Source organism: Fusarium flagelliforme, assembly GCF_020744385.1.
Source record: "Fusarium flagelliforme strain FIESC 12 MPI-CAGE-AA-0113 chromosome Unknown B0J16scaffold_4, whole genome shotgun sequence".
NCBI lineage: Eukaryota > Fungi > Ascomycota > Sordariomycetes > Hypocreales > Nectriaceae > Fusarium > Fusarium flagelliforme.
The window spans coordinates 3,752,566-3,776,312 of record NW_025763506.1 but is presented as its reverse complement, the minus strand read 5'-3'; the positions used below and the strand labels follow the sequence as shown (position 1 = coordinate 3,776,312).

The following is a 23,747-nucleotide window of genomic DNA, read 5'->3' as shown; positions in this document are numbered from 1 at the left end:
ATAAAAAAGATCGAACATGAAAATAATTACATGTCTGTCGTTTCCCTTCTCTGTAGGAAGTCCCGTTATGTTGCATTAAATGCAAACTCATCTTGTATCTAGGGTGCTTATTGATACACCCTGGAGACATCCGTCGCCATAGTACCTTTATTGTCATAAGGCTCACCAAGAAAGTATAAAAAGAAAGAAAACAAAAGAAAACAAAAGAAAGACAAAGACAGAGGGAAGGCATCCTTCTCTGAGACACAACTCGTGTATGAATCAGTAACTCACAACGCCTTAAGGTGTTAGTGCGGCAATCCTCCGAGCCATTGATCTGTGGTGCATCCGTCAGTCACTGCAGTTCGAAGCATGCCGACAATAGCTCACTCATTAAACTCCGTGGTGTCCAAGAGGAAGAAGATGGTATCCCAATGGGGCGTGGTCAATATGACCTAATAACGTATTCTAGTAGCATTGTGAGGAGGTCCTCACAAAGCTGTGATGGAGGTACCGTGGGCTGCTTGCCCCTCAATGATCTTGGACCAGTTTTGCCCCAAGACTGGCTTCGTATCGTATATGGTTCCGTCGCCCCGGTAGAGCATGAAGTATAGTTTGCTTCGTGGGAACGGGAGGCCAGAAGACTCCCAGTCAAGGTCAGCATAGAGAAGATATCTGACAGGAGCCAGCACCCCATTAGGAGTCAGTATTTCTCTATACACAGGTGGTGCATCAACCACATGCGGGGGCCTCCCTGAAGCAGTTCGGATTCTCCAGAGATAGTCGTAAGACATAAAGCTATACTTCAAGTCGTTGTTGAAGTAGACCTTGTCATGAGATATATCCATTCTCAAAGGTCATCCTAACAGATGGGTCATTCGCGTTTGGGTCCAGATCAGGCAGTGGTACCCTTTGTTGAACCTCGCGGCTTATTTCTTCTAGATGATCCTCGAGCTGGATCTGATTCATATTGCGGGGCTTGAAGTGGTCTTCGTATTCTCTGGACGAGTCGAGAACCAAGTCTCCGATGGTCGATGGAATTCTTGAGAGATGTTAGACGGGAGAGAAAAAGAGTGTAGATAATAATACTAACCCAGTTTCTGCCTGAGACACAGTCGCATCTGGTTCTAATAAGACATATTCTTCATCGACACCTGGTATATCGAAGTCGATGGTCCGGGGAGCGGATGCCGAGTTCGGGTTCTGGTGATAAGACTCGTGCACAGCAGCTGAGGGCGTTGCAGTGAACGTATTGTGTTCGACCCCGTATGATTCTTGAGTACTGTCGTCAGGCTCGACAGGGACATGAGCCTGTGTATCTGGTGTATAGTTTCTTGGAATAATGAGATCTTGGCTTGACCTCACTCTGTTGGTTAAGCCTTCCGAAGATGACGGTGTCAAAGACCCGGTAGGGATAGACGGGTAAGTCCTCGGCGTCAGTAGAGGGCGTTGTACTCTTCGACGACGAGCTCGTCTACGGCGGGCGTTTCTCTCGCGCTCTGCTCTCCGACGTGCTGATATTGTAGGGCGTATGTCCTCGATCAAAGATGGAAGGAGTATGGACCTTTCAGTTTCCTTTTTAACATTGGGTTCTCGGTTGGGGTTCGTACATCTGGAAATCATTGCCACAAAACATGGGAACGGATCCCTCGTTTAGAAGCGAAGCAGATGATTTTGAGGAGAAAGGAAAAGATGGTGGAGTAATAGGCAAGAAGAGAACCTCAAAGTACCTAGCCTCCAGCTTCACTTTCCAGCAGATCTCGGGAGGCTAGATGGGAAAGATCCAGATCCAATGATCTGGGGAGTCAACCATATACTAACAATGCATGTATTGCTCTCAGCAGAGCCTCAATAGGTGTATCATGGGTAGTAATTTCCATTTCTCAGCGCAGACAGGGAAAACAACAAAGCCGACTGCTACTCCATCGATAACACGCCATCGTACTGGAGGCTTTCTCTCAGATGCCAGCTTTTCTCACCTATGAGATGGTTGTATCATTTTCAAGCTACCCAACTCATCAGCCAGGTGGTCATGCAGTCGTCTTGTATGGGAACCAAGCTGTCATGCAGGTTGACTAGGCGGATTGAAGAGAGGGGGGTCCGAGAGATAGTTGATCTGGAGGCAGGGCATGAACCAGCATAACACAGTTGATTGCAAGGGTCCATAAGTATGGATTGAGGATGACATAGGCGTATCTATGAGGATATTGTAATTGCTGCAAGTTAAGCTTAACTTGAAGTCGTCAACGGAATAGACAATTAGACTCGAAAGACTGGAGCTACCTATTGAATTGGAATTTCCAAATCACTTCGTGCATGAAACTATTCAGGCTAATGCGAAGTGATGTGATATAATATGATGTGATGTGATGTGATATCGAACGTGGCGATTGGGTTCAACTCACATCAGGGTGTCTTGCCTGCAGTATGTCGTTGTCTCAGCTGCGACTTCCTTATCTGGAGAATCCAGAGCCTGATTCTATACATGTTGGAAAGAGCATTTCTGACCCTACCTACTTCCCTATGCAACGCTCCTACAGGGCGGTCGCCAAATCTGCTGACCTTTTTCGAAAAGCTTTAGCCAGTTTGTTCTTTCAATATTATAAGATCCGCCTCAATTCCAGTTGCACAATCTGCGGTTCTGATGACTCGTCAACATGGTGTCGCTATTAGAGCCTCAAGCAACTCGGGACTCTACAAGTCCTGGATCCAACCCTCCCTTATTCCCTTATCCGGACTGTCAATTCACTCTTTTCAATAACCATCAGCATCATCGAGCCTCCTTAGGACCCCTATGTGAATCTTAGTATCCAAAGTCGTGTAAGCCTCGATTATCCCACGTCTTCCTCCTCGACTCAGCCTTAACAGGCCTAACACAGAAAACCGAAGAAATGCCAAAGGACTGGTCCCATATTGAAAGAAAAATCGTTATTATAACGCACTGGGAGCCAACCGGTGACCATCTCTCGACGAAACGACAGCACGAATCTCACACTCAAGTCCACATCGCTGCTCTCGTATACGGACGAGGAGAGAATGGGCTCATATCCAACAAACTTGCACAGAAGCTACTTAGCACCAACGGAAAACAAACGACCGAGTTCCCTCCTGTTGTCTCGATCTCCTGGACGTTCGATGGACCTAACCAGAACCTCGAGACCAGCCAAGTTCACATCGTTCCCGAGCTAGAGCAAGACCTCGTCCTTGGAGACAACACGGACGATCTATACGAGAGTGTTCATCTCAGTCCCCCAGAAGCGGCGTCGCCTTATCAGCTCAATACTAGAGAGGATTTCGAAAAACACGGCATTCTGCCTGTCAATAAGACGTCTGAAGACAAGTTCAGACATTTGGTCAACCTTCATCGTCCAAAAGCTCAACCGCGCATCAGCGACTCCGAAGATATGAGTTCAGAGCTGGTGAAAATCGAGAGACTATCACTTGGTAGCCCTGTTTGTTCCTATAGCGACAGTATAGGTAGCTCAGGTGGTGCCTATTACAACGCCGCTGCACATCTGCGACGCACTCACTTCGAGCCTGCGAGTAAGGATTGGGAAACTGTGTCTATTGCTTCCCAAGCAAACTCATTTGTTTCCAACTGGTCCCTCATTGATAAAGACTTTGGGGAACCAGGGAACCAGGAAGTGACACAACAGTATCAACAGAACGACTTTCAGGCGCATCCTGGCCATCGCTTCTGGGTCTGGGACCGCCAAAGACAACTCTGGCGTCGAAGAGGGTGTACCGGACTGGATGAAAGGGATTGGTTTATCGAGCCGTCTCCCCAATAACAGTCAATTGAGAGTAAGCAATGCATCTCTTGAATCAGCCGGACACGGAAGGCTGAAGACAGAGAACATGCGCATTGGCACGGTAAGTGCTCTTCTTCCTATATGTATTTAGGGGGTTTAGATCTATTCGAATAACTTTGTGTGGTTTCTAATGTTTGTGGTTATGTTTCGTTCAATACTGGGTTGAGGCTGTTTTATTCAGGTTTCACAAGGCCAGATTGTCTGTTAAGATGATATCTTGTATTTTCCAAGGCAGCATAGGGCCAAACTATATTTGCATTGTGGTTGCTATCCAACCATGATATATGCTCGCAAAGGAGAAACGCCATACACCCACAAATACACCATTCTCCCCAAAATGACGCCTTTCAATGCTTGGATCATTATAACAAAAGATGCAGGGCTCGTACGCCCTTTTCCGCCGCGGCGATATGCCAAGGTCGAACATCCATCTCACGATCTGTGACGCCCCTGGCCCTGGCTAGAGTACCAAGACCTCTAAAGTAACAGAGCATTTCTCTAAGAAGAGGCTCATATGCACGAGGAGTAGCCTCAGTGTGTACAAGATTGACCTCCATCACAACTGGAGGATCTTCAAGCTTGATTCCCGTTCTCTTGATCAAGTAGCCACTAGCAAGTGCGGGTCTGACTTCCAGAAGGGTAGTTGAGTTACCAAGTCGATGTCCAACGATGGCGCCCCATGTTTGGTCGGTGGCATCAATCAGGAAAGAGTCAGCATCTGGTTCTGTAGCACTCTCAGCACCTGGTGTAGCAGCCAGTGTACTGGTTTCCCGCATGGGAGTTGCTGGGGTTGTTGTCTGCTCAGGCGAAACGATGTTGGCCTGGGGTGTGGACACCGGTGTCGAGTAGAACGCCGAGGTTGCCGTATGGGGAATCTTGACGACGGGCGGCACAAGCTGTAAGGATGGACTGGTGTCGACTGACATCAATATCATTGTGAAAGAGTACTTGTCATCAATAGTTGATGCGGTCTGCCACCACTCGACTTCTTTCTGATCCATCGGTCCCGACTTTGTGATGATCACTCGCCAATGTACTTTCCAAATCGAGATCATAGTCAACGTCGTCGCCCAAATTTCAGCCATAATGGCCGCTTTGTGCTGGGAAACAGATCGATCAGGGGCTCTGCTCCTCGTGATAGAATAAGATGCGGTCGCTTGTCGTTGTCCCCGATTATCGGTCCACGCAGCGGTGATCCATCGGCCATCAACACTTTCGGCGTACCCAACATGGATACATGAGTTCTCATGCATAAGGGATTGAGAAGGGGAGGTTGTCAACTTGAAGTCGATCATCCGAGGAGGAGGTTGCTCAAGCATCACTGCCGGCGCAGGGGTAGGGCCACCAAATTCAGCATCCAAAAACAATGTACACCTATCGTAGGTTTCTAAACAGAGTTTGATCATCTCCGCGGGGCTTGGAACAACTAGAGACGTTGTGGAAGATATCAGATCCGACGACACCAGTTGCAATACTAATTCGTTCTGTGGAGACTCTCTACGAGCTGCTAGAAGGTCGCTGTACTCGTCAAAGAAGCGGTAGAAAGTAGTGCAAGCTTCAATGATGGAGGCGGGGTTATCCGGTGAGTAGACGAAGTATATGACCAGGTTCTTGTCCTTCGACTTCAATTCTTGTAGAGAGCTTCGGAGCACTTCCATGCTTTCCACTAGAGCGGAGCCATGACCGGTAATAGTTGCGTCAGGTGAGGTTGAGATCCTATCAATCTCATAAGGCAAAACGCCATCGTCCCAGTCTCCAGATAATGCTAGGTTATTGAAGGTGCCTAGTTTCAGGGATTCGTATACGCTCTTCAAACGGCTGGTAAAGCTTCCGACGTGATCCGCCATTCCTTTCCAACCAGGAAAGATGCAAAGAGCAGTAATGTCTTTTGCTCCCCACGAAGGTGATAATCCCAGCCCTTCCCAGAATGACATGGATGATGGAAGTACTGATAGTTTCGTTTCTGATCTGCGAACTTCAAGATGAGGCACAGGAATCTGGTAGAGGTTGTTTGCGCGCAATTGCTCTACATTAGTATCTCTCCCAGGGATCGGTCGGGGCTGGAGTCGGTTTGGTTGTCCAACAAGTGGAAGATCTAGGATCTCGAGCAATCCTTTCAGTCGCACCGCCGTAGCGCTTCCAAGATTCGCCGGGATGATGCTGTGGAGAAGTTGGAGCGAGTTGCGGGCAATATTGAGCTCGTGACCTCTCATCGTTGCAAGTGAGACTGACGACTCATTCCTATGATCAATGCCAATATCAAGTCGGCCAGTAGCAGCCTGCTCAGTAACGATCTGTGCAACTTCGACAAAGTCATGATTGGAAAGTCCCACCTCCGTGTTGAGAGGCTCCGGATCTGAAAAGAAACGATGGAGTGGCATTTCTGGTGACTCTGTCTTTGATAATTTGGGAAGCTCAATCGCGAGTTGCTCTTCTGCAGTGTCATCTAAAAATTCCGCATCTCGCGATGTCGTAGCTTGCGAAAGGGCATCATCATCCACAACGGTTCGTTTGACACTGGACTTGACGGGCGAGACAGGGCCACCAGAAAGAGAACTTAGGTCGTCCGCCTCTGAATCGATGTCACTATCTTCTGAGAAGGATGCATTCCCATTCGTTTTATGGTGGTTTGCATGGTTAGTGGATCCGTCTACGCCAGTCAAGCTTCTTATTAAAGAGGCGCCAGGAAGTGTCCTGGAGTCTGGTTTGATTTTCCCTTGCCGTTCAAGGTATTCGTCTCTAGACAAACCTTGAGCATCGCGCTTAGATTCTCCGTCACCCTGATCCCTTGAGAAGTCAAACGCGCCACCCTGCTCGTACTTTTTGTTGATCAAGGGAATCTTGGGATCGAACTCGACTTTCTCGAAAATACTACTCTTTCGTCGAAGAGGGGCTTGAAAAGTGAAGTTCTCCTGCGTAGGGCTAGCCAGCGATGCTTTAACTCGTTTGAACACAGTATCTGGATCAAAGGGGCTCGATCCTCGCTTGTTAGAATTTGATCGCTCAGTCTTGATCTTGTGGTTGAGCTCGTCATTGAGAGAACTTCTGGCGTGTTTCAATTCTGGTTTTGCGAATTCTGGTTTTGTGAAAACGGGCTCATGATGCTTGGGCTTGGGCTTAACCTCGGGTTGAGGCTCGATAGCTTTCTGGGGCTCCGGTTGCGTTATCATCGGTGGGGGCATCATTTGAGGGGGTGGTGCATGCGAAATTGGCTGTAGGTCCGCCATGTCTATGTCCATGTCGTTACCGCCAGGGCCATCGAAAAAGTTGAAGTCATCTTCTGTCACATCATGGTCACCAAACACGTCCCCTTCCATATCGTTTATTATATCCTCAGATTCGCCAAGCAAGTTGCTGTCGCTTCGTTCTCTCTTCTGTTCGTGACCACCTTCCCATGCGTCGTTATCAACGTCGACCATTGGTGTCACTGTCGGCATCGTGATATCGGCGTCAACAACTGCAAGAGTTGGAGGGAGGTTGTTGGGACTAGAGATCGCCGCGTCTAGAGAAGGTGTAACTCCGAGGTGTTGTTGAATTGCATCAGGAGGAGTCGGATACATGACACCAACAGCGGCCGTACTTGGACGCCGTACTGATAGTGGAGATTGCCCATTGAGGTTCTGGGCTTGGGAGTTAGCACCGTTGGCCTCTTTTTGGGCAGCATGTGTACGCTCGGCTTTGCGCTTGGAAATCCTTTCTTCCCTTTCGGAAGTACCGCCAAACCATTCACGGGCATCGCCCAAGGGGTCGTGGCACTCCTCGTGGCCACTCAGCATGGTCTCCCCGAGGCGATGAGTAGTTGATACCTCCAAGGACTTCTTGCGGAAGCAAAGAGCCCCTGGCCACGGAACATTTGCGCGTAATCGTTTCGGCTCTCCATCCGCATCCTGCGAAGTGGGCTTTGTAATGAGAAGATTGACCCATGAACCAGCTTTGAAACTAGAGGGATTAAGTCCGCAATATTCAAGTGCTTTGAGACACGAATGCTTCCAGAGCGAATCATGTGTGTCTGGGACGCTTCTGACACTCAGCGCTTGTGTGTTCGGTGTCTGCGCGAGACTCCGATCCGCATCTCCGTTGGTAGAGCCATGTTTAGTGGCGAAAACTCCGTAGGGGGCAGCCAAAATCGAGCAGCCAGGTGAGGAAGAATCGCCAGAAAGAGCATCTTCTACTGTGGCCAGGTTCTTGCAATACGAGAAGCTAAGACTGACCACAAGAGATCCGGTAGTTGTGAGATAAGTTTTAAATGTACCAATAACAGGATTGGCTTGCAAAGAACCCTTTTCGTGCTCGTTCGCATCGGCTTGTAGTGGTGGTATTAAGATCGTCCTGTAGTTAAGGGGAATCGCCATGGAGTGGCTGCAGAACGCAAACGCTATAGAGGAAATTATTGCGATAATAAACTGTTCGTATATGATCTTCGGCACTGGCTGCGTCGTCCTGGTATCGATAGCCTGAGCTGGGAGTTGGGCACCCCCTTCTGCCAGGGCCCCTCCAGCGGTCTGAGTTGGTGAGATCAAGGAGTTGCGCTGATGTGATTCAGTGGAAGACGTGGTCGCGGTTGTATTTGCTGGAGCGTTTTGAGTGGTGTTTCCTGGAATTCGGCTCTTTTGTAGAGCCGCAGGTTCCAGTGTGCCCTCCTCGACCATTCCCAGCGTGTAACCGCAAGCTTCAAGACTAGCACCCGAGCCAAAACTGACAGCCTTGGTTGCTCCATCTCTGTTGGTGATCTGAAAGACCCATATTCCCCCTCGGTCGGCGTCGTAAGAGACTAGCTTTCCTTGATCACGAAGTGTACTTTGAATTTCGAGAGCGGATGATTGGAAGCTATGCGATTGGTCTGAAGATGGTTCATAGATGCGAAAGGCTATCGACGCGATATTGTTCTGCAGGTCCAAACGTCAGATTTCAAATGGTAATAGGGGGCCTCATCACTGACTATCGACAAAGTATTCGTTTCATATTCGCTGGTCTCCATTGCGAAAGCTTCCTTGTCGCTCCGAAGTCGCAATCGTGAATGCGGCTTGAGGCACGACGACTAGGCGCAAGCCTAGATAGGCCTGATAATTATCGTTGTCACCGTTAAGATCAGTTGAGGCGTAGGTTAACACGGCGGTCCTCGGAAGATGGTTGTTAAAATTGTACTTGTTGGAGCCGTCGATTCCCCGGACTCCATCTCAACGAACGAGATACTTATGCCGAGCAAGCAGCACGGGGATGGCGCCGCGGAGAGCTTGGTTTGCTCAGTCTGCGAGACGAAGGTTCGAACTGCAACGGTTAAGGTAGAGTTAAATCATTAGTTGTGTGTTGCCTTATAGGTAGTGGCTGATGTGTCGATAATGTGTATTAAACCGATGCTCGATAATGCGTTGGGTGTCTGTCGCGACCAGACTAAGCTTTGGCGGAGATAGAAATTCAGTGGAGGTGCGCGCGGAAGAGCCAGGGCCTCAGCTGGGATGGGGCGCCGCCCACGGGAAGTGAGTGATCAGGGACGTTTTAGGGGGTCCCTGATGGAATGTTTGATGGAGGGCGTCAGTGGTTTTGGTGGTCAGGTTTAGGGACGTAGGTAGGGGCCCTTCAAGGGACCGGGTTTGTTACGGACATAGCCTATTGGCTTCCGTGATAGACAGCTGCCCGCCCATGGGCTGCTTCACCGAAGCCCGGTCACCGAACTCACCGAGCTTAGTGGGGCATTTTTTTCTTCACCTTGATTTTTTTCCAACTCTACCTAGTCCAGTCGCATCCGCCCAAGAATCGCAAACCTTGCTTTTACTTGCAGTACCGCAACCAACCTTTGTTCTTGTGATTTCTCAGGAACACCGTCGCCATGAAGTTGTCTAACCCGGGAACTGTTCCCGTATATACAATTTCGGGCGCCTCTACAGCCCGACCTCTTCCCGACTGGCTTGCGCGACGCAGAAAGCGAAGTTTGAAGGATGATGCCGAATACCAGAACCGTGTCGAGCTCCTACAAGATTTCGAGTTCGAGGAAGCCAGTAACTGCATCCGTGTCAGTGAGGATGGTGACTGGATCATGAGCACCGGCACATACAAGCCGCAGATGCATGTTCACAACTTACCTCAGCTGTCGCTTTCTTTCGCCCGTCACACGAACTCTCTCAACCATTCTTTTGAATTTCTATCATCCGACTACTCCAAGTCTATCCATCTACAGACCGATCGCCGCCTCGAATTTCACACTCCCATGGGCTGCCACTACGAAGTTCGTCTTCCTAGATATGGCCGAGACCTTGTCTACGATCGACAGTCTACCGAGGCACTTGTGCCATCTGTCGGTTTGGATGGTGACGGCAAGGGTGAAGTATTCCGCATGAACCTAGAGTTGGGACGTTTCATGAAGTCGTACCAGGTCGACGTCGGTGGCGACGATGAATTGACCGGCGGCGGTTTACAAGGAGGCATCGGGGTCGGCAGTGTCAATACTGCGGCCATTGCTGAGAACACTCATAACTTGCTTGCTTTCGGTACTTCGATAGGAACAGTCGAGTTCTGGGATCCTCGATCCAAGTCCAGAGTTGCCCTGTTGGGAGGCCACGAAGGTGAAGTCACAGCACTTGATTTCAGTCCTTCTGGTCTGTCTATCGTGACTGGCTCGTCGACTGGTATGATGCAAATCTTTGATCTGCGACGACCCGTTCCTCTCATGAAGAAGGATCAAGGCTACGGATTTGCAATCAAGAAGCTCATGCATATGACAACGGTTTCACAAGAGAAGAAGATCCTATCAGCTGACAAGCGCATCATTAAGCTGTGGGATGAGGAGACAGGAGACCCCTGGACATCCGTGGAACCTATTGTGGACATCAACGACGTTGCTTGGTGCAAGGATACTGGTATGATCATGACAGCCAATGAAGGCAAGCAGCAGCACGCCTTCTTCGTTCCTCAGCTTGGCCCAGCGCCCAAGTGGTGCTCATTCTTGGACAACATGGTCGAAGAGATGGCGGAGGAGGTACACACCGAGACATACGACAACTACAAGTTCTTGACGCTTCCCGAATTGAAGCAACTGAGCTTGTCTCATCTTGTTGGAAAGACCAACTTACTCCGACCATACATGCACGGTTACTTTGTTGCCTCCAAGCTGTACGAGCAGGCTAGGTTGATTGCCAACCCCTACGTCTGGGAGGAAGAGAGGACGAAGCGTATTAAGGACAAGGTTGAGAAGGAGCGTGCAAGCAGAATCAGAGGCACCAAGAAGGTCAAGGTTAACCAGAAGTTGGTCGACAAGCTTCTCAAGAAACAGGAGAACAGAGAAGAGGTCGACACGAAGGCTGGTATTCTTGGCGATTCTCGTTTCAGCAAGATGTTCGAGGATGAAGCCTTCCAGGTCGACGAGAATACTGGAGAGTTCCGAGCCCTCAACCCAAGCACCGCGGTGGAACAAGCCATGGAAGCCAAGGGCTCGACCCGCTACCAAGGCAAGGACTCCGATGAAGATGAGTCTGGTGATGAGGAGAAGGAGAAGCCAGTCGCCGCACCCAGGAAGAAGTCCAAGGACGACGATGTTGTCATGCGCGTCTCCTCAACCAGCAATCAGGGACGAGAGGTCAGGGATACAGCGTTTGGTTCAAGACATCAGAAGTCAGGGCGCGTTAACAAGGCTCGTGGCGAAGTTGTCGGTGAACGACAAGTGTCATTTATCCCAGAGTCGAAGAGGAAGCAGAAGAAGCGAGAGGAGGAGTTGCCTGCTGAGCCCCGAGATAAGCGAACTGGAGCTGCTCGACGAAGTGCCAGCGGCAACACATTTAGACGCATATAAGAAGGAGAAAACAGGCGCTTGGAATTCATTATCAAAAATAGCAAAGGCGTTATCGTTCAGTTCATGGAGAAAAGATGAGACAGCCCATGCGTGGAGGGTTACTATTATACATGGATGATACCCGGATCCCGTCCGTTGGAAACACCAGTTTAAGACCACGATCATCAAATAATGTGTCAGACAACTACTCACGACCATCCTCCGCCATTGTGACTGCCAGCTAGGCTATTCTTGGGTGGCATCCGTTGCGTTTCCGTTTATTTCCTTGCCCACTTCTTTTCCTTCCTTTTAGCCTTCGCTTGTGCTAGTCCCTTTTCTAAATCTTCAGGTCGAATTCTTGGTGTTGGCGGGACATCATCATCAATCCGTGTACGGTTGCGATGTGTTGGAATAGGTCCATCTTTGACTGAAGAAGGGAACTCTGTTCTTCGAGGTGTGAGGGCAGTGACAACCTTGCGCGCAGACTTTCTAATTGTCTCTCGCATCGTCCACTCACGCCTCTTTGCGATGAAGAAAAGAGCAGCTGTGGAAACTGTATTGAAGTCAGGATATGTAACAAGACAAAGTTTTGGCAACACTTACTACCAATCAAACTGACAACGACGACGACAACAATGATAGCGATCATGCCGCCTTGGGAGATGGAAACGGAGTTGCTTGAGCTGTCGCCAGCAGCCCCAGCTTCGGTGCCAGAGTCAGCACTTGGTGCATCGTTGTATACCTCTGATGCCAGCGGGAAAGCGTCTTGGGTTTGAGACATTATGATTGAATAGGATGTGGTTATTGGAGTTGACTGCTTGATAATGAGCAGAAGAAGGTTCACAGAACCTTGAAAGTGTAAGAACCCAGCAACACCATATAATTAAGATAGAAGGACCAGAATTCTTTTCGAGAAAACAGCCGTATTGCGAGGACAGCCGTTGTATTTACATGTACGAGTATCTTTTCTTTCATCCCCCACATACGTAGTACTAAGCCTAAGCACCCCTTGATACCGTCTTAGTCCTCAACTCCCGAAGGTTGAAGACGAATGGTTATTGGATCCTCATTACTGGGTCGAGACTTAAGCACAGCATCAGGAACCGCGATATAGGTCTATACTTGATGTTGATTGGTGATAGTCCAGCTCGAAGCGCTGAGCGGCAAAGCCATCAACAGGGGTCTAGCCAATAAGATGAGCACATAGGCACTTAAGCAACCACAATGCCTGTTGCTCGTCACGCGCCAAAGGGTGATTAATGCAGGGCCGTTACTTGTGCCTAAGAGAATATTTTTTTACTATGTATATTCACAGTGATGAGCCGCTGGATTGGTCGTGCCGGACCTTAGTCTGGGGATTAAGTCGTAGTGCATATGGATGTTGGAAAAGGGTTTCATTGTCATGTTGGTCTGTGATAACGGCGGCTGGGAGCCAGAGTCCAGGGTCCAAGCGTCTCTGACATCTATCCTTGAGGACCAAACGAAGCGCCCAAGGCCAGATACAGGTCTCGGTATGCTTCTCTTCCATATCTTCAGTATGGTGTTGGCGGGTGTTTGGGTTTCATCTGGAGTTTGAACAACCTAATCTTGAGATAACCGCCTCGGTACAATTTTGTGCCTAAGCGAGAAGCTTGGCGATGCGATGCGATGCGATATGTTCTGGAATAGATCATAGGCGCCACCACACTCGACAACACAGCATGTTTCAACAAGGTAACACCCTCAGGTAAGACAACTTTTGCAATTAAGAGCAAGACCTTCATGACAATGTCATCATTACGCCCCTGCCAAAAAGTAGACAGGGTTTGCAGAGCCGGATGTGTGCGAGCTCAATGATCATATTGAGGCCGTTATCACAAGCCATTTCTTTCTCAACCCAATAGCCCCCCTGTTTCTTTGGGGATGTCAGCCTCGAGCTGTGCATTCTTGGAAAGGACTAAGAATAACAACCCAAGATATCGGTTTATGACAGTAGTTCTTCGAGGCACTGTAGATACCCTATAGCTTGACTAACACTCGTGAACATTGGAAGTTTGAAAAAGTCGTAAGTGAGATTAGGAAGGAGCCAAATGTTTTCCAAGTCTCCTGCCCTCCAAATATTCAAGCTCTTACGCACTCCTTACCAAAGGTGTCACAGGGGAGGATGGGTGGCAAAGCGATAGTTTTGTTCGGTAGGCATATAGTGGAAAGAATAGTGCAGATATACGGTTGCTTGGGAAAGAGAACTCGGGAAATTACCAGCATGGTAGGACTGGGTAGGAAGTACCTACTTTGACTTCGGAGTCAAGCAAACGCATGAGCAGTCGAGATGCTTTTCTTATTTACTGTTTCCAGCTGAATACCTAGTGTTATGCGAAGAGCCCGAGGTAGTTGCACCTTCTCTAAATGTTTATGACCAGGCAATCAGAAACTTAACGGGAAGTTGCATCACAAAGCACTTCCCAGGTCTGCCTATATCGAGTCAAGAAAGTTTTACTGGAAGGAGAAACCATCTACACAGCATCTGTTCATCCGGTATCTCAAACCTCGTCTCCTCCCCTTCAGCATCCTACCCCTCCGATTCAGATGCTCTAGTTTATTGCCTATCGTTGCAAGTCCAATCACTTTGTCATTCTACCATACCAAAATCGTCTGACAGCTAACAAGAGAATGTCGGCTTCGCCGAGCTCAAGATCCCAAGTGCCCGACCGAGGTATCTCCTTAGCACCCTTCAAGCATGTCGAAAATGAGCGAGGATTTGAGAAGCTTCCCTCCGTCATCCCCGATTCGCAAGTTACACCAAATGAATACTTAAGCCAGATTCCTGTCAAGCGGTTCTCTGTACCAAAAGAAGAAGTCTCGTTATCGAACCTCTCTGAAGGATTCTCTTTTGGTGAAAGGCAGCCACACCGTCCTGGGCAGTTCTCTCAGCGGCCCCAAGTTGAACATTCTCAGTCTAATGAATCCTCGAAGTTTTCCCCCGGCTCGATTGATCCCTTCCCTCGTATCTCTCCACCCAATCGACCTCGTCCCCCTGATGTCCAGATTCCTCGCCCTCCACCTAGTCGACCTCAGCCCCCTGATGTACAGGTCCCTCATATCTCCCCACTCAGTCGACCTCGTCCCCATGGTGCCCAGGCCACCCGCCCTCCACCTTTAGATTTGCCTGAAATCGGGCTGGTTGGAAGGCAGTCTTCCCCCGAGGCTCCTCCCCCTCCATCGGGTCGAGATGTCACAGAGTCCCCTGGACAGCATGATCACTTCTCACCGAGATCATCTGGGATAGGATCTCAGAAAGGAACATCTCTGAAGATCGTCACTAGTGCCGCGGTAACATATGCTGAGAGCCCAAAGCTTGCTGTTAGAGGCACAGCCCCTCTTGCTACTATGCATGCACTGTCCCCGAGGGCTAAAGCATTCTCGAGCTCGCCACAGCATGTTGAGGTATCCAAGCAAGTGGAAGTACCCAGACAAACAGAGGAAGAAGACCAGCCCGTGTTGGTTCCGGCGAGTGATCACGGCAAGCTGAGCCCAATTACTTCGGGAGCTACTCATACTGATACGTGCTAGCAGAACGACGGTTTGAGCATCTGAAGCTTCCACTTCCACACATCGCCAGGAGTGGTCCAGTTCAATATCATGCATCACCTGGCAGCACTTGCGGTGATCTAGAGGGGCCTACTCCACAAAGTCCAAGGACTGCAAGACGAAACCGCACTGCACGTCGTCACAGGTCGAGGCAGCTGCCCACGAGGTCTGATTACCACAGAGAGTCAGAGAGAGATTATGATCGTCCAAATTCCAGAACAAGTAATATCTCCCGGAAACGTTCCTTCAGGCGACATGTCCGATCTCAGCCTTCAATAGCTCCTGACCGAAAGAAGCTTGCCATGCAGTATGTGGCTCAACACTGGAATGAATGCATTCAAATCTCCGAGGCCGAGCGAGTTGAGGCAATCCAAGAGATCGCCCGTCTCGAGGACGAGGTTCACTGTGCAGAAGAAGCCTTGGGAAACTCAAAGCAGATCGTGGCTGAAAAAGAAGCAGCAATTCAAGAGTTAAAAGACCTCTATGAGACTCGAAAAGAAGAAGGATCTCTGGCTGAGAAGGAAACCCAGAGGCTAGCGAAAGAGGTTGAATCCCTTCGTTCAGATCTGGCCAAATCTCACGAAGAAAAGACATCCTTCCATGAGAAGTATCGCAAAAACAAGAACAAGCTCAACGAAGCCATCCAAGAACAACAGGATCTTTTTATCAGAGCGCGTAAGCTCTACGATGAGATTGTGGAATTGCAGAAAGAGAAAGAGAAACGTGCCGTCGACGTCGAAGCTGTTGAAGCAGCTCTCGAAGATAGTCGAAAGAAACGAGAAGAGCTCAGAAACTGCGTGGAACAATACCGAGCTGAGACAGAGCAAGAGACCCAAAAGAGTAAGTGTCGGTACTCCATGTGAAGATGTTGACTAACTGTATCGTCCAGAAAACCATGCCATTGACAAGTTGAAGGCAAAGATCGAGTACCAACAGCAGGAGCTCGATCGTGAGCGAAGTGCAGCCAGTGAGCTTCAGAGCAAGCTCAAAACAGAGTCAACTCTGATAGACATGGTCAAGAACATGCACTCTGATATTTGTTCACTAAAAGAGAACAACGACAACCACAATGAATGGAGCCGGAGGCAAGATATGATGACGGACAGTCTCTCGGAAACGTAAGTGGCGGCGCTTGCCTCAAGATAATCTTGCTGACAGACTTTTAGACTCGGTCGCATGAGTGATGATGTGAAATCACTCACAGAGGGCCGAATTATGAATGACGATGTCAGATCAATGTTACAGAACTTGGAAACCAACATCACCAATCGGTATGTTTTGCTTCCACTGCCGCTTTTCTTTCACTAAAGTTTCTAGATTGGCATCAGAGATATACAACGTCATCTCGTCACAGACAAAGACTGAAAAGACTGCGGCGTGTTTCCAAGAGACTGTCCAAAATCACTTCGAAAAGCTGCATAGTAATATGGCAGAACGGCAGACAGCCCAATCTCAGTACAGACAATGGCACGAGGAAGCTCACCAGGTTGTCGTTGAGCACCTGGACAACATGTCTGCCGATGGTCTTGAAACCCGTCAATCTTGCGAAGAACTGAAGAACAACTGGGCCGGTTTCGCTGCAAGTGACTCGGTCTGGAAGGACAGCTTCAAGGAGAAGTTTCACAATGAGGTCATCAGCCAGCTCAAAGACCGAGAATCAAAGATTGACAAGCTTGAAGAGACAGTTCACCGAGTTTCTCGCGAATGGGCCCAGAAGCTCGACATCATGAAAGCATCTGTAACCGACAATCACGAACAGGCCAAGAAAGCTTTACAGGGAGCTTTTCGCGAGATCGGGGAGACTCTTGAGAAAAGAATTCAGGAGGAGAAGGTCGTATCTCATGAGGACATTTCAAAATCCGAAGCCCTGCGTAACACGATAGAAACCCACCTGCAGCAAGTTCGACTGCAATTGGAAGCAGCGTCATCGAACGAACCAGAAACCCAGCTTCTACGAGAGGCACTATCTGAAGAACGTACAAAGACTTCTGCTTTGAAAGAACAGGTAGTCAACCTACAAAACGATGTGGGCACCAGCAATGAGATTTGTCAGAGGGAACGCCAAGACCTCAACGCTATGGAAACACTCAAGCGTCAGCTGGAAGCCATGGGTGAGCAAGTGCCTCATGTAGAGAACCTGAACACAACTTTCAACAAAATGATCGATCTTAATCAAGTATTACAATCAACTGCTCTCTACTTGAACAAAGAACACAATTGGGTCAAGGGCCAGTTAGGTGCCAAAACGCAGGGTAGCGGGATTGGAACCGAATCAGCTCACTTTCAGGAGCAACGTCATGAGGAGCTCCTCACTGGGTTTCAGACCAAAGACACTGATGTGAAACAATCTACCAACCTCAATGACCTTTCCACGATCAATGTTCATGTCCAAGGAGACAGATATCGTCGCAAGGTTGTCGTAACCAGTCCCGCACTTGAAGCTTCGTTGCCAGCCCCTCCGCCTTCAGTTGCACAGGAGCAGCAGAGACGTCGAGAGTCCACTGTTCCACGGCCCATCTTACGGTCGACAACTGCATCAACACAAGATGCTGAGCTCGTCAGGGCTGCCGTGAATCATGACCAATACAACAGACCCGTGATGGCCAGAGCGAGCTCAGCTGCGGGTGGTGCCAATCCATTTGTGGTGGAACAAATCCGGTCAGGTTTGATTCCCACAAAGCCGAGAGATCAGGGCTGGGATTTTCCTACCCTTGAGGACTTCACTAGAGAGTCTGCTTTGAGGGGCAAGGATGAAGTCAAGCAGAACCAAAAGCGCAACATTACGCCTGGCGATGGAGCAAACGAAGCTCCCCATACCATGAAAAAGGTCAAAACAGAGAATTAGCCGGCGGCAGAGGTATATGGGTATCAGCGACAAATGAACAACAGCTACTTTGACCGCATTCTAAGGATCTGCGACTTATATAATTAACACAGGAACAGGTCGGCAAGGCGAAATATGATAGGCATGCATGGCACGCTTCTATCAGTCATTGCGACAAGATTTTGAGCACGATATGCAGTGATCATCCCCTCCAAAAAACGGGCACCAATATTGAGTGGCCGATGATGGTCCATGTTTTTTTTTTTTTTTTTTGGCGATTTGAAGGGAACCATTTGTAGGTGGACGGAATGAGAATATGCACCCCAATGTCTGTAATTGACCAGTAGACATAGCTATAAACACGGAATGGGCGACAGTATAGAATTCTGATCGTTAAATTCAGCGGCATGCCGGTGCAGCCATATCGTGAGGGTAAAGTTGTAGTCTATGTTGTACATGTTCAGTCGCATCCGTAGAGCGAGGATCCCCAAGCCCAAACTCCAACAATGCTCTTTAGTGTATGTAGTGTTACATGCCGCATGTAGAGTAGTAGCGGCCGGCGAGCGAGTTATTTCTGGCTCGGACAAGAGATCGGGCAGTCGAAATTGTTATATCGATAGTCGTCCAAGGAGATGGGGTCGGCGTTCACTTCCTCTTCTTGGACTCGAGAAACAAGACCTTCTTGCGCACTGCAATTGACAGCATTAGCTATTGGGACAGTCTCTTGTGTGTTTGTAGGGTCGTACCGATGGGATCGTATTTTAACATGCTCATCATGGGTGCGGTTCTAGGACGCTTGAAGGTATAGAAGAAGCCAGTCATAGCCATGGAGACGAGGCGCGCATGCACCAGACGAGCCTTAGCTATAGAAGAAATTGAGTCAGCGGAAGTTTTTCGTGTGTGAGAGATAGCTACGAATGCATCTAGAGGCTATACATACCCTTCTTTGCCATGATGATTGACGATGATCTGATGGCTTAGACTTGCTGCACCTCAGGCGCTATGAAAGTACATAGGAAATTTACGGATCCCACGACGTTGGTCGGGAATCGGGAAAACGTGATGCCGCCAGACAGCGACCCATGTTCAGATCTCGGTGAGTAGGCGCGCTGAACTCTCTCACCGTGGGGTTCAATTGACGCTTAGATCGGCCAATTGGAGGCTGTGCATGTGTAGCTTATCTGTACGGAGTAGCTTGACCAATATCTTGATGTATCCAATAGATCCAACATAGGCTATTTGGAGAAGCAATAAGTGAAAGTGTATATGTATGGATCCGAGACCGGTGTCTTTAACCGCTGAATCCTTGTAAGGTGTGTTACAAGTACGATATCGGGCATTTTCCCCTTCTTCTACGAAGCGGTATAAAAGAGCCAGAATGCATTCATCCCTCCTGTGCCCCAAGTAGATTTTCTCGAAGAACTATTCGTAGATTGGTGTACAACGTGCGTCCGTATTAATCACCTGCCGCAGCTGACGTTTCTAATCTCAGCTCCTACAACCCCAACAAATACCATTCCCCCTCATGCAACGGGGTAGCAATTGATCTTTGTTTCGCGCCCCGCAAAGATCTACTTCAATCATCGTCGAGGTCATTGTCTTACAGCATCAGGTTTACTGTGCTATCGGCTACCTACCTATCCGAGTAGATTTCTTCGTACCCAAAGTTACAGTCGCATCAGGTATTCATAAAACTAGGTACCTACCTGACCCAGCCGCCACGGGAGTAAGCGAGACGAGGGTTTGGCGATCAGATCCATTATCAATTATCAACTGCCATCCAATATCTATCTTAGCTGCCTTAGCTTATCTGACCAGACAACAGAGTGACTTTCGCTTCACTGTAGGTTTACCGCTTCCTGTTTCTTAGTTTTTGGGCATTCTATTCTTCATTCTACAAGTCACTCCCAACGTGCTTGTTACTCATTCAACTGCCGGTTCCTGCAACTAACTCATCTGTGCTCCGCCCACCCAGATCCTCGACATCCACAAGACCGACCAGGAAACGAAAGAAGAGAGAATAGCATCCGATGTTAGCACGTCGAACCCCCGTGGCATCAGTCCGCCTTGGACAAACGCAGCGATGCCAGCCTCTTCTGAACTCTTCGCGAGTGGCTGTTAGTGCTGAGGTCGATGGATCTGCTGTCGACGGACAACGATGGGCGAGCAATCAGAGCCCCGCTATCTCAGGTACGTTCCATGGTCACAAGAGATCTTCCATTGTGGATGATAGAAGATTTTTCTGGGTGCTTTCTCATTATCTCAACCAACCACATGTCCTACCTTGATTCTACACATCTGCCGGGCCGGTCCGGTCCCATTGAGCAAGATGCTCTCAAGAACAGGAGGCAGAGAGGAAAGGTCAAAGAGTTGGTACCAATGAACAATCTGGCGCAAGGCAAGACGTTCTATTGGATCTCATATCAATCTTTTCCCTTTTCATATATCTGCAAGTGCGTACCCCTTGTTCTTTTTGCAAATCATTCTCAGCCGCTTTTTTATACATGAGCAAGAGCCGAAGACCGGTGTTGTAGCCCCGAGCTAAACTCCGGGATGGTCTCGGAAGACCTCCAGCATCGGGCATTGTTGCTGTTACCCCAAAAGTATCTCTGTTATCTCGGGGTGATCCGAAGGGTTTCTTTCGGATAAGTTGACCGAAGATGATATCGGATAGTACTTCATTGTAAGCACTGCATCATCATGGATTTCAGATGGTCTGTCAAGTGCAGAAGTTGATGAGTCTTTCTGACTCCGAGTCTGTGCCTTCCGGGGTCCCGGCTCCGGACCAGGTATTCCCCAAAATCTGCCCCCCATTTTCCATTTTGGAGGATGGAACGGGCCAACACTGGGCACCCACCTGTGTTTTCTCCCCCAGGGCGGGCTACTGGGCTGCTACCTAGTAGGGGCTTGCCCACGCTCTCTCCACGTTCCTCCCCCCAAAGCGTCATCCGTCAGTTGACTTTGAATGGGCTGAACTGAGCTGAGGCGAATATAATTTGTCCAGTCTTTTCGTCATGGACACTGCGCCCCGGACTCTTGCCCGTTGATGTCAGGCAATTTACAGGGCATCATGCGCTGATTTTGGGGAACCTTGTCATTTCCATTACCTTTTGAGGCTTTTGCTGGAGGTATCGGGCTATGACCTTGACCATGACCATGACCATGATGACCCATGCATCCACCCCGGGTCTCCATCCGCCCCCCAGACGTGGATGCGTTTTCGATGTCGATGTGCTTGTCTGAGTGGGTAGTGAAGGGTTTCGGCCTTCTTAGCCTTTGCTTTTTGGTCTTGCTTGCCTTGGTAGTATTGCTAATGGGCGCTTCATCTACATGCGGATTTCTATTAGACATTTTTTCCTCGGTCTCTTTCTCTTTTTCTCTTGCTCTATTTGTATCCGGCTCTGCCCTCGACTTTCCGTCTTCTCTCCCTTCCAGCTCACGATACCCTCTGACACTTTACACTTATACTAGCAACAACAGTGTTGTCTTGGCGTAGTAGCCTTTTCCAGTGTATGCTTCTCTCTTTCTCATTCTCTTACACACACCGGGTTTCCTCATCCTTGTCTCATCCCTCTTTCCCCTTGACGCAACGCAGGACTCAGGCCCCAAAGCATTGACAATTTACTCGATTTGGATACTCTGCAACTGTACGACCAGTTTGGCTAACTCGTTCGACTTTTTTAAACATATAAAGTTGGTCCCCGTGCTTGGAGTAAATCTATTACTGCCACATCTACCCCACGACCCTTACTCGCATCGACTTGTACCCCGCCAAAAAGTTCTACTGCTCGTCCACCCCACTACTACAACCACAACCTTCACCTACACCTACAAACTTCTTCATTCTCTACATACTTCGCCAAGATGAGATTGACTACCGAAAATATCAACCAACGGGTTGTCGCCGCCAAGTATGCCGTCCGTGGCGAACTTGCTGTCAAGTCCGAGGAGTACCGGGCCAAGATCGCAAAGGGCGATACCGGCGATCTTCCTTTCAACGAGGTCATTTCTGCCAACATTGGCAACCCCCAGCAACTCGACCAGAAGCCTATTACATTTTTCCGACAGGTCGCCAGTCTTCTTGAGAACCCCATGCTACTCGACAACGAGGAGGCTCTGACTAAGCACTTTGGCTACAATACCGATGTCATTGAGCGTGCCAAGTACCTCCTGAGCAAGATCGGCTCTGTCGGTGCCTACAGTGCCAGCACTGGTGTTCCTGCTATCCGCGATAGCATCGCACAGTTTATTGAGCGTGAGTTGTGCGGTCCTTGTTACATGTGCTTTATCACTAACAACTCCCAGGTCGCGATGGCTTCCCTGCCGACCCTGATCACATTTACCTGTCCGCCGGTGCCTCTTCCGGTGTCAACACCCTCCTCAATGTCATTTGCGCCTCTCCTAAGACCGGTATCCTCATTCCTATTCCTCAGTACCCTCTCTACACCGCTACCTTGTCTCTCCTTGAGGCCACCGCTGTTCCCTACCTTCTCGATGAGTCAAGGAACTGGGGTACTGACGTCGATACTATTCGCGCCGCTTATGAGAAGGCCAAGGCCGACGGCGTTGATGTTCGATGCATTGTCATCATCAACCCTGGTAACCCCACTGGTGCTTCCCTCCCCGAGGAGGATATCCGCGCCGTCCTCGAGTTCGCCAACCAGGAGAACCTAGTCGTTATGGCCGATGAGGTCTACCAGACAAACGTCTTTGTCGGCAAGTTCCACAGCTTCAAGCAGGTTCTGTGCACACTTCAAAAGGAGAACCCTGGCAAGTTCGACGGTCTCGAGCTCGCCTCTCTTCACAGTGTCTCCAAGGGTATGGTAGGCGAGTGTGGTCACCGTGGTGGCTACTTCGAGCTTGTCAACTTCGACGCGGATGTCGAGGCCAACATCTACAAGTTCATCTCCATTATGCTTTGCGCCCCTGTCATCGGCCAATGTATTGTCGAGTTGATGGTCAACCCTCCCAGGCAGGGCCAGCCCTCATACGAGCTTTACAAGAAGGAGTACGATGGTATTTTCGCCGGGCTCAAAGAGCGCGCCACCGCCCTGCACAAGGCTTTCTCTCAGATGGAGGGAGTCGAGTGCGCCGAGCCCCAAGGTTCCATGTACCTCTTCCCTACCATCAAGCTCCCTGAGAAGGCTGCCGAAGCTGCCAAGGCAGAGGGCCGAAGCCCCGATGAGTTCTACTGCATGCGCCTCCTCGAGGCCACCGGTATCTGTGTCGTTCCCGGTTCCGGCTTCGGTCAGAAGGAGAACACCCTCCACTTCCGAACAACCTTCCTCGCCCCTGGTACCGAGTGGGTTGGCAGCATTGTCAAGTTCCACAAGGAGTTCCTCGACAAGTACCGATGAAGCAGCAATAATGATCGGACGGGATGGTGATTTCGGAAATCGGCCCCGCTACATTTATCGCGGGCCCGATCCTGTGGCGGGGTCTCCAGAGGGGTTTCGGCGATGCGGAGCCGAAGGTTCGGCATTGCGTTGTGTGGCATGAGACCCACGGCGTGCGGATGAAGAGAAGAAAAATCATTCATCATTCAATAGGAAATCGCATTGCATCGTTTAGCGTACTACTAGGTATTGGATAGACAGAAGTTCACCAATCTAGCATTTTATGATATACCATCATCAGGACCCAATCAATACGTGAAGTGTGAGCTTACCGGAACATGATTCCGGGGTGTACATACACCATGCACTTGTGCTGCTGATCTTTCGATATTATCCTTGCCTGCATGCGCAGGTACAAGAGAGAAATGCTGGGGTAAACCGATTCCTAATTCTATAACATCATCCGA

At 49.3% G+C, this 23,747-nt stretch overlaps 7 protein-coding genes across 7 annotated transcripts; 3 read left to right on the top strand and 4 right to left on the bottom strand.

The window, feature by feature from the left end:
* Positions 1–470: 470 nt before the first annotated feature.
* Positions 471–1,602, bottom strand: B0J16DRAFT_399637 (uncharacterized protein; the record flags this gene model as incomplete). The annotated part of the gene is made up of 3 exons (XM_046132452.1): positions 471–806; positions 889–1,021; positions 1,073–1,602. 3 exons carry the CDS (start codon positions 1,600–1,602, stop codon positions 471–473), a joined length of 999 nt encoding a protein of 332 aa, XP_045983435.1.
* A 919-nt stretch (positions 1,603–2,521) lies between these two features.
* B0J16DRAFT_415118 (uncharacterized protein) lies at positions 2,522–4,026 on the top strand. Its single transcript, XM_046133496.1, has 2 exons — positions 2,522–2,799; positions 2,859–4,026. The coding sequence occupies exon 2, from the start codon at positions 2,871–2,873 to the stop codon at positions 3,768–3,770; it is 900 nt and encodes a 299-aa protein (XP_045983434.1). The 5' UTR covers positions 2,522–2,799; positions 2,859–2,870; the 3' UTR covers positions 3,771–4,026.
* A 127-nt stretch (positions 4,027–4,153) lies between these two features.
* On the bottom strand, positions 4,154–8,769 carry B0J16DRAFT_320569 (mediator complex subunit 13 C-terminal-domain-containing protein; the record flags this gene model as incomplete). The annotated part of the gene is made up of 2 exons (XM_046125580.1): positions 4,154–8,677; positions 8,731–8,769. 2 exons carry the CDS (start codon positions 8,767–8,769, stop codon positions 4,154–4,156), a joined length of 4,563 nt encoding a protein of 1,520 aa, XP_045983433.1.
* A 386-nt stretch (positions 8,770–9,155) lies between these two features.
* B0J16DRAFT_384847 (WD40-repeat-containing domain protein) lies at positions 9,156–11,574 on the top strand (the record flags this gene model as incomplete). Its single annotated transcript, XM_046131460.1, has 2 exons — positions 9,156–9,268; positions 9,606–11,574. The coding sequence occupies 2 exons, from the start codon at positions 9,156–9,158 to the stop codon at positions 11,572–11,574; spliced, it is 2,082 nt and encodes a 693-aa protein (XP_045983432.1).
* Positions 11,575–11,702: 128 nt separating this feature from the next.
* Positions 11,703–12,562, bottom strand: B0J16DRAFT_141640 (uncharacterized protein). The gene is made up of 2 exons (XM_046121901.1): positions 12,157–12,562; positions 11,703–12,106 (listed from the first exon to the last, which is right to left on the bottom strand). The coding sequence occupies exons 1-2, from the start codon at positions 12,332–12,334 to the stop codon at positions 11,832–11,834; spliced, it is 453 nt and encodes a 150-aa protein (XP_045983431.1). The 5' UTR covers positions 12,335–12,562; the 3' UTR covers positions 11,703–11,831.
* Positions 12,563–18,199: 5,637 nt separating this feature from the next.
* Positions 18,200–18,969, bottom strand: B0J16DRAFT_342673 (uncharacterized protein). Its single transcript, XM_046127921.1, has 3 exons — positions 18,885–18,969; positions 18,691–18,807; positions 18,200–18,633 (listed from the first exon to the last, which is right to left on the bottom strand). Exons 1-3 carry the CDS (start codon positions 18,895–18,897, stop codon positions 18,590–18,592), a joined length of 174 nt encoding a protein of 57 aa, XP_045983430.1. The 5' UTR covers positions 18,898–18,969; the 3' UTR covers positions 18,200–18,589.
* A 2,583-nt stretch (positions 18,970–21,552) lies between these two features.
* On the top strand, positions 21,553–23,747 carry B0J16DRAFT_141532 (pyridoxal phosphate-dependent transferase). The gene is made up of 2 exons (XM_046121899.1): positions 21,553–22,199; positions 22,250–23,747. The coding sequence occupies exons 1-2, from the start codon at positions 21,809–21,811 to the stop codon at positions 23,299–23,301; spliced, it is 1,443 nt and encodes a 480-aa protein (XP_045983429.1). The 5' UTR covers positions 21,553–21,808; the 3' UTR covers positions 23,302–23,747.